General features: G+C 43.4%; 1 protein-coding gene across 1 annotated transcript in view; it reads right to left on the reverse strand.

Annotated features, from left to right (window-relative positions):
- LOC138285751 (aldehyde oxidase-like) overlaps positions 1 to 3526 on the reverse strand; it is a 588222-nt gene extending 584696 nt beyond the window's left edge. Inside the window, 1 exon segment of the mRNA XM_069226091.1 lies at positions 3399 to 3526. Coding sequence (XP_069082192.1) covers positions 3399 to 3452 — 54 coding nt within the window. The 5' untranslated portion in view covers positions 3453 to 3526.
- Positions 3527 to 10456: the final 6930 nt, after the last annotated feature.

Raw genomic sequence — 10456 nt, forward strand, 5'->3', positions numbered from 1 at the left:
TGCTGCTCGAGAAACCTATAAGGCAGTGTTTTCCAAACTGTGGTCCGCGGACCCCCAGGGGTCCGTGACACATTCCTAGGGGGTCCGCAGGCCTGGGATGACAGAAAGATACTTCTCCAGCTGGGGCCTGACAGAAACACATACATGTTTTTATTTGTGCAGCAGTTGTAAAAGCACTTCAAAGTTCCATGTACAACAAGCAACTTTCAGGTGAAAATAAAAGCGTCAAGATAACTTTGGTGATTAATGTACCTGCTGGAGATAGATGGGAGTTTTGTCTAGTGGCAGTTTCTAAGGTAGGCAGATGGTTAATGTGCCTGATGCAGAGAATGTGTATCATGCTAAGAAAATTATTTTATGAGCATAGCACAGTGGTCTACAGCTTCTGTGTCAGATGATTTTGTTACTGTGTCGTACATAAGTTACAATCGTATTCTAGCACAGTGAGCTATGAATTGCCAAAGGGTTGTATGTAAACTGCATGGCACAAATTAGAAAGATTCTTTTTTCTCTGTCTTTCATTATCCTTATGCTGCTAAATAAAAAAAAAAGGTTTGCTTGCGTAGAAATACATTCTTACTAAAGTCAACGCTAACCACTGTGTTATGTTCTGAATCCTGAGTTTGAGCTTCTCCAGACCAAGCACTCTTACAAAAAGGCCTACCATTGTGAATGGCATGTGAATCCTACACCTTATAGTCACTGAAAAGTGCTCCAGAATCCTACACTGGTATGTGAGGTGCTATGAAACAAATGAATTACATGTGACAGATAGGCTATGGAAACTTGAGAGGTCCTTATGGTTTTACTTCCTTTCCCCACCACATATTTATGTGAAAAAGCTTTCTCAGATCTTATATACCTAAAACATAAAAACAGAAATCACTTGGTAAATGTAGAATCTGACCTGAGGAGTCAGCTTTCCTAAATAAAACCAAATAATGAAAAGTTAGTCATCAAGATGCAGCAGCAAACGTCTCATTAAATTGTTTTGATTCCTGCATAAGTTTTCAATATAAAATAATTATATCATTAGTAATTCGAGGATTTGTTTGGTGCGTACTTGTTTGTGTATTTTTTGTGAATTACTATTTTAATATTTGAAATTTAAAAATTGTACAAATTGTTTGGGGGTCCCCGGCTTCCAGTAGTGATTCAATGGGGGTCCTCAGGAGTCAAAAGGTTGGGACCTACTGGGAATATTTCCTAGCAAAACAAGTTATAAAATTAAATTATCTAAGTTATCTCTGGAAACTGTTTTGGTGAAAAGGCGCATAGCAATGCGCTGGGTGAGCCCTGTTGCCACAGGCGTCGCTAGATGGAATAAGGACTTGATAGGGTAGGATGTGGCGGATGAAAAGCATATGCAGGTCTCATGGAAAGACGATAAAGTGATTTCCTGAATGTGTAGAATTATTTACTAGGCTGCTTTAGCCCCGAATAATAGGCCACATTCAATGATGAGGATGTGCAGAAGAACAGTTGAGTAGAAAGCTTCAAAGTCTGCATGTCACTTTGGCCGGCACAAAACAGTCGGCCAAAGTGCAATGCACACTTTGGAGCATCCCAGTCAAGGCACTGCTCCAGTCCTCTGTTTCTGAGCAAATAATTTAGGGCTAGATGTAGCAATATCCGCATTTGCGACTCTCAAATTGCGAGTCTGAGCGACTCGCAATTTGAGAGTCGCAAATGCAGATGCTAGATGGTGTCCCTGACACCATCTGCGAATCGGAAGGGGGTCGCAAAGACCCACCTCATTAACATTAATGAGGTGGGTCACAATTTGCGACCCCCTTCCGATTTGCAGCACTCACAGGGATGGTGGCCTGCTTGAGACAGCAGACCACCATGTCTGTGACTGCTTTGTTAATAAAGCAGTTTTTTTTTTTGTATTGCAGCCCGTTTTCCTTAAAGGAAAACGAGTTACAACACAAAAGAAAAAATGAAACGTTTGTGTTTCATGTTTTCAGAGCAGGCAGTGGTCCATAGGACCACTGCCTGCTCTGAAAAAATGTTTTCAGGGCCATTCACAAAGGGGAAGGGGTCCCATGGGGACCCCTTCCCTTTTGCGAATGGGTTAACACCCATTTGAAATGGGTGCTAACTGCGAATTGCTTTGCGACCGCGTTGGCGGTCACAAAGCAATTCTACATCGCGATGCGCATCGCAAATAGGAAGGGGAACACCCCTTCCTATTTGCGAGTCGTATTCCCATTTTGCGAGTCGGTAACCTGGTTACCGACTCGCAAAATGGGAATGAGCATCGCGATGTGCGTTTTGCATGGCGCAAACAGCGAAATTCGCTGTTTGCACCATGCAAAACGCTTCCTACATCTGGCCCTTAACATCCCTGTGCCTACAACTCAGCGCCTTGAGACGCTCACAGGTGATATGCCGCACTTTACAAATCCTGGACTTTACTGTAACTGTGCACTTGGATGTTGTTGAAAATCAATAAAAATAAGTTTTATAAAAAGTATAAAGTATGCACAAAAACTACAACATGGCTACAATCTTTCCATACATATCTGACATGAAATGGATACCAAAAATGACAATATGTTCAACTACTTTACAAATTTTGGAAACAAATTTAACTCATTCAGTGCCCACGCCTATACATTAAAATTAGAAGCTCATGAAAAAAAATGTATCCCATTCACTCATGAGATTGCAGAAGGTTTTTTAAAACATCATGGCTGGAACTCTTTCTAGATCTGTACTTCACTCTCTGTTGAGAACTATTTTCAACCAAAGGGCCAGATTTGAAGGACAAAACGAAACAGAAAGCGGCTCAACCCTGTATTCTTAGGAACCTGGGTAATCAAGAGTAGAATGAAACAAAGAATCCCTCGGAGGAAGCTTCCTTGGCCTGAGCAATCTATCTCCGCACAAATTATAGCAATTCCAAAAGTTAAATATTATCAATCTTTTAAATTCAATGATTAGGTTGTGGTGCTCCAGTGGACGGAGCGGATGTGTGCAAAATGGTGCTCTGGGTCCTATTCGAGAACAGGTCCACACACAAAATAACAGTGTAGACTAATCTGCAAAGTAATTTCAATCCTGGCTCATAGTTTGAGTACTGTGTAGTCGAACCGCCATAAATGCCAGACTACGCGTCACAAGCATTGGCGTTTCCAGAGGTTCTATATATACCCGATCTTCTAACAGTCTTGTTTCCTGGCATCTGTAATTAACATTAACTTGGCAGGACATTTTACATGTTTTGATTACTTCTGACAGGAAGTCGGTAGTTTCAGATGCACCCACTTTGAAATGTTGGATTTAAAAATGCCGCAGTGACTACCCGCTGAAACGCGAAGACTCTACCTAAAACAATATTAAATACTCCCGAATCGACTCACAACACGTGAAATACGAGCGGAAATACACACCTTTTTCCCGTTTACAAAGAAAATTAGATGATCGGATGGTTCGGCGGCAGCCATCTCTAACACTGCAGAGGCGGGGGATCTGCAGACCGACGGTCGAGAAGAAATCCAAGTAAGTGTGGTGCTGAACTGCTTCGACCCTACACCAGTAAAACACTACACAGGGCGGAGGCAGGACTCGTGGGCGCCTCCCATTGCAATGGAAGTGACCCGTGCCAAGAGTCGCCAGGTGGGGCGCGAGCAGCGTGCCAGCATTCGAGGTAGATTACAGGCACGCGAGGGGTAAACCCGCGTGACGGTCGAGTTCCTACGCAAAGAGAACAGAGTTCACTTTAGTCAAATTTCAGCGGCGAAACGGCGGACATCGGACACAGAAAAAGCAGGTGTTCTGTTCCTTTCCGTAGAGGAAGTTATATATGATTCTCAGCCGTCGAAGTGCATAAAGAGTATAGGAGCTGTGATACCGAGTCCAGTGGGGGCGTGGCCAGTGAGTGTTCTGTCAGAGATGTGGCCCAAAACAACAACATATCCTATAACTATTTTGTGACCCCCTTAAATGAAAAAATACATGCAACACATTTTTCTATTGGAAAAGCATTTTGCTGGGAGGACTGTTTTGGTTGTTTAATATGATCACTTAAGATAAAACTGGGTGTGCATGGACAGTCACTGACTGATAGGCGCTTAAGTAAGTCATTTGTTTAAAATATGTACTGCGCACAGTATAAGATGAGCTGCACAAAAGTTGTTGAAAAATGTGCAAAAAGATTTTGTTTAAATGTTTATAGTTGCTTTCAAAAGTTATGTTTTTAGTAGCACCCTGAATGCACCTAGAGCAAACCTTTTTATAGGTTTCCTTTAAGAGGACACATTCCACACTCAATTAAAGCCTATACTGGCTCCCAAGCAGCCTGTTGATTCGCGGATTAACCGATTGTACACACTTACACTTCTTTCAGGTGGCAGGAACCCTAAAGAGAAGGCTTGTTTCTTCTTTTGCTGCCTCTCCCTTTCTCACTTCACAGAAATGGGGCCAGTCTCCTCTTTCAACCTGCAGCAGCTCAACAATTCAAGAATAGTTCTTTTTTAAAATAAAAAGTATGGGGACTGTTTTGATCAGATTAACATCGCTTGAGAACGTTGTTTCCCCCTTTTCCCTGCCAACTTCGACCCATTATTGTACACAGAACAAGATTATAGACTATCAAACACAACAAACTGATTTGTCCAGGATCACACTATTTGGTCTGACAGAAAAGCCCGAATTGATCCCAGGTATTCTCGTTTCACCTTGTGTAATTCAGTAACTGGGTGAGTATTTCTTTCTCGCTCCTGTTTTACATATGAGGTTGATGGTTTGGCTTTTATTCTTGGCGCACGAGTGTAGTGTGTGGGTGGCAGGCAAACATGAAAGCTACGGTCGTGTTGAACTCGAGGATCCATGAGGACCTTGAACTGTGCCAAAGCCAAACATCAGGCTCAAGCCTGGTTTGAGGTTTGAGGGGCTCCCCTCCCGACTCAAGAGATTCACTTTTGTCTTCCCCATCAAAAGCGAAAATGTATCCAAGTTAGAGTCTCTAGTCCTAAGTGAATCCGGAAATACAGGGAGTGCAGAATTATTAGGCAAATGAGTATTTTGACCACATCATCCTCTTTATGCATGTTGTCTTACTCCAAGCTGTATAGGCTCGAAAGCCTACTACCAATTAAGCATATTAGGTGATGTGCATCTCTGTAATGAGAAGGGGTGTGGTCTAATGACATCAACACCCTATATCAGGTGTGCATAATTATTAGGCAACTTCCTTTCCTTTGGCAAAATGGGTCAAAAGAAGGACTTGACAGGCTCAGAAAAGTCAAAAATAGTGAGATATCTTGCAGAGGGATGCAGCACTCTTAAAATTGCAAAGCTTCTGAAGCGTGATCATCGAACAATCAAGCGTTTCATTCAAAATAGTCAACAGGGTCGCAAGAAGCGTGTGGAAAAACCAAGGCGCAAAATAACTGCCCATGAACTGAGAAAAGTCAAGCGTGCAGCTGCCACGATGCCACTTGCCACCAGTTTGGCCATATTTCAGAGCTGCAACATCACTGGAGTGCCCAAAAGCACAAGGTGTGCAATACTCAGAGACATGGCCAAGGTAAGAAAGGCTGAAAGACGACCACCACTGAACAAGACACACAAGCTGAAACATCAAGACTGGGCCAAGAAATATCTCAAGACTGATTTTTCTAAGGTTTTATGGACTGATGAAATGAGAGTGAGTCTTGATGGGCCAGATGGATGGGCCCATGGCTGGATTGGTAAAGGGCAGAGAGCTCCAGTCCGACTCAGACGCCAGCAAGGTGGAGGTGGAGTACTGGATTGGGCTGGTATCATCAAAGATGAGCTTGTGGGGCCTTTTCGGGTTGAGGATGGAGTCAAGCTCAACTCCCAGTCCTACTGCCAGTTCCTGGAAGACACCTTCTTCAAGCAGTGGTACAGGAAGAAGTCTGCATCCTTCAAGAAAAACATGATTTTCATGCAGGACAATGCTCCATCACACGCGTCCAAGTACTCCACAGCGTGGCTGGCAAGAAAGGGTATAAAAGAAGGAGATCTAATGACATGGCCTCCTTGTTCACCTGATCTGAACCCCATTGAGAACCTGTGGTCCATCATCAAATGTGAGATTTACAAGGAGGGAAAACAGTACACCTCTCTGAACAGTGTCTGGGAGGCTGTGGTTGCTGCTGCACGCAATGTTGATTGTGAACAGATCAAAACACTGACAGAATCCATGGATGGCAGGCTTTTGAGTGTCCTTGCAAAGAAAGGTGGCTATATTGGTCACTGATTTGTTTTTGTTTTGTTTTTGAATGTCAGAAATGTATATTTGTGAATGTTGAGAAGTTATATTGGTTTCACTGGTAATAATAAATAATTGAAATGGGTATATATGTGTTTTTTGTTAAGTTGCCTAATAATTATGCACAGTAATAGTCACCTGCACACACAGATATCCCCCTAACATAGCTAAAACTAAAAACAAACTAAAAACTACTTCCAAAAATATTCAGCTTTGATATTAATGAGTTTTTTGGGTTCATTGAGAACATGGTTGTTGTTCAATAATAAAATTAATCCTCAAAAATACAACTTGCCTAATAATTCTGCACTCCCTGTATTATGCATCAAAACCACATACAGAGCTTGGTGTGTGCTTTTAAACTTTCTGATTTTTAAGCAAAACACCAAAAGAGTTAAGAAGGAAGCAGTGTCACAGTACAGACGGTTTAATCTTCAGTAAACACTGACACTCAATGATGAAGTGTGGCAAAAGGCTTTGTTTTATGTCTTCTATTCTGGAAGAGCCACATTTCACCACTGAGTAAACTGTTAAACAAAAAGATTCGCTGGTGGTAGGCACAACAGATGATTCTAGGGAGTTTGGTAAAAAACTTGATGAAAGTTTCACTAAATTCTTCCATTTTTCATGTGCCTTGGGAACCTGATATTCTAAGTTTAAAAAAACATACATGTCGTCTTGTGTAACAGGAAAAAATAGCTCAGCTTCAGGCGCCATCTAGTGGTATGCCATGCAAGCTGCCATATTATTATTAATAATAATAATATTAAAGAGGGTAGGCTTGCTTCAAGATAAATCAATTTGTCTGCAAAGGCTCACAGCCCGGAGAAACAAGTTATGAGATTATAAAACAATAAAGGAGGAGAAATTATTCACCACCTATACTGGCCCTAAAGGTCTGAGCTCTAACTTTTATGCAATTTTGGCAGAGACAGGTCCAGTCACGAAAAAGGCCTACATGAAACGGTATTCTTGGATCCTCCAAAGGTTTGTTGACAGAGGCCTCCTGGGGCTGATATCCCCTCACTTTCTAAGGGCGTGCAGAACACAATGTACAAACACGTGACCTTGTTGCATGGCACACCTGTAAAATTGAAACAGATGTATGTTTAGACCGATGGGATGCTGGAGAGGTTGTGGGAGAAAGGGTGTTTTTTTTACAATGTGGTGTTTGTGCCCTATGCTGTCAGTTTTTTGGAGAGAGATCCTCTGCAACATCATAGGGGTGTTAGGATACTCATTGAAGTCAAACCCTGCAAACTTGTTTTTAGGCCTCAAACCTGTGGAAATTGCAGGTCTATTTAAGCTGGACTGGAGCATAATCACCAATATGTTATTGGCCGCAAAACAACTTTTAGTGCTGCAATGGAAGTAGTCGGTTATCCCCTTGATGCAGGAATGAGCAGGTAAGCTCTGGACACTGATTGCCGTGGAGAGCCTAACATATATATTATATAGACTACAAATTTGATGTACAAAGGCACACTCTTGTAGTCTTAATATAGGGCAGGTGCCCGGTCTACGATTGCCCTAGATCCTTGAGGTCTCTCCCACTCTTAGCCTAGTGAGAGAGTCCTCTGAGTGTGTTTTGTAATCCTATATCTGAAATGTAAGACAATAACCCCTTTGCAATACCATTGTTTTGTAAACTAAGGTGACTAATCAACCTGCGTAAATGTTCTCGGGGTGGGAGAGTTGAGAGAAGTGGGGAAAGGGATGGTTTTCTTGTATCATGGAAAATTCTATAAAACCCTTTTAGTCGGGAAAAAAGATAAAGGACGTAAATATTATGTAGTCTCTTATTGCCTTTTACTTACACAGCACATTTAAGCTACACTACGATACCCACAATCCTGCTCTTCTGGGCAGGAAGGTACAAACACAAATGGAGGATGCAATTGACTATAAATAGGGGCAGTCCACCGTTAACTTCCTCCTTTCTCTCTGCGTCCGAACTAAGTGCACATTGAAACTCTGTGCATTTTGACATTTCAAAAGTTGGCCAGGGTACTCTGCCCACCGTATTTAGAGGCGTCTGCTGCCCCTGAGGACATCTCTTGCATTTTTCAGAAGCCGCCGTCATGGTAGTCATTGTAAGTTTGACAGACGACTCCATCAACATGACTGAGTCGTCTGTCAAACGTGCATTTTCTAATAATAAAAAAAAAAATCACAAAGCGGGATTTTCTTTTTGAAAATCAAAACAACAATGACACCATCGCCATGGAATTCTCACGTGGTTTTGGGTCATTTAAAAGTTTTCACTGCCCCGTAATGCCACATTTTTCATGGCAGTGACGGGCAGTTCGACACACGGCCAAACCTCCAACAGCCTTTACTCCATGAGGCCATCAGAGTAGTCCCCGCCTTCTACACAATGTAGGGCCACCCAACTCTAAATGAGGCAAGCGGACCTTCAGGTTGGTGGAAAGGGTACAATTTGTTTGATTCATCAATACTTTAAGTATTGAGCATAATCTCAGCTTTGACACTGTATATTGCATGTTTTTTGGTGCAGCTTATGCCCATGTTAACACACAAATCCTGATTATTTGTTTGAAGACTTTGCTGGGTTAAATCTTCTTTCATCTCTTACAGGCAGCACCTGAATGATCACTACGTGTAAAGTTGTGCATTCGTGCAAGGCATGTGGCAGTGGCTGCAAAAGCCTAACAAACCTTGTGATTGTCTTTGTGATTGCTTTGTTGCTGTATATGTTACGCGGTGTAGGGAAGTACTCTCTTTCTTGGCATGGTTACCCCCATTTTCTGCCTGTTGTCAGCATGTTTGACTGTGTTGACTGGGATCCTGCTAACCAGGACCTCAGTGATTATGCTCTCTTCCTTCTAACTTGGTAACTTAGTTACTTACCCCCCCCCCACATTTGGCATACTGGTGCCCCCATGTAAGTCCCTAGTATATGGTACCCAGGGCATTACAGTACCAGGGGATCCCCATGGGCTGCATCATGTATTATGCATGTACGCTTTTCACTAAAGGTCACTGCACCAAGTCATTGTAAGTCACCCCTATGGCAGGCCCTCCTAGCCCAGCAGGCAGGGTGCAAGTACCTGTGTGTTAGGGCACCCCTGCACTAGCAGGGGGACCCCCACAAACTCCAGTTACATTTTTCTGGACTTTGTGAGTGCGGGGACGCCATTTTATGCATGTACTGGATATAGGTCACTACCTATGTCCAGGTACATAATGGTAACTTCGAACCTAGGCATGTCTGGTATCAAACATGGCAGAATCATACCTCAATACTGTTGCCAGTATTGAAAGTATGATTCCATGCACTCTGGGGGTTCCTTAGAGGACCCTCAGCATTGTTCCTACCAGCTTTCTGGGGTTTTCCAGGCAGCCCAAGCTGCTGCCACCCCTTAGACAGGTTTCTGCCCTCCTGCTGCTTGAACAGCTCAAGCCCAGGAAGGCAGTACAAAGGATTTCCTTTGGGAGAGGAGGTAACACCCTTTCCCTTTGGAAATAGGTGTTACATGGCTTGGGAAGGGTAGCCTCCCCAAGCCACTGGTATGCTTTTAAGGGCACATTTGGTGCCATCTATGCATAAACCAGTCTACACCGGTTCAGGGACCTCCAGTCTCTGCTCTGGCGTGAAACTGGACAATGGAAAGAGGAGTGACCACTTCCCTTCCATCACCACCCCAGGGGTGGTGCCCAGAGCTCCTCCAGAGGGTCGCTGGGTTCTGCCATCTTGAATCCAAGGTTGACAGGGACCTCTGGGAGCATCTGAGTGGCCAGATCAAGCAGTTGATGTCAGAGCCCTCTCCTGATAGGTGGTCACTTGGCTACGTGACCAATACCTTTTTCAGAGCTATTTAGGGTCTCTCTATTGGATGGGTCCTCAGATTCAGCTTACAAGAATCCAGCAGGACTCCTCTTCAACCTCTACTTCAACTTCTAGCCACTGAAATCTCAACTGGACCCTCCTGGAACCAACAAGCTGCATCCACGGCAAAGACTCTGCTTTCAACATTGTTTCCATGACTCCTTCCAGCTTCTGCAACATTTCCCTGGTTGTGCATCATCTGACGGCATCAAGTCTTCAGTCTGCATGAGAAGGAAGAAGGAATCTCCCTTGAAGTGAAGAAGTCACTTCCCTGCATCCACAGGCACCAACTGCAACAGCAACCGGCTGCATGGATCTCCTCTCATCCTGTGCTGTGTGGATCCTGACATGGGTGGTGGCCT

This window comes from Pleurodeles waltl, chromosome 3_1 (assembly GCF_031143425.1).
Source record: "Pleurodeles waltl isolate 20211129_DDA chromosome 3_1, aPleWal1.hap1.20221129, whole genome shotgun sequence".
Lineage (NCBI taxonomy): Eukaryota > Metazoa > Chordata > Amphibia > Caudata > Salamandridae > Pleurodeles > Pleurodeles waltl.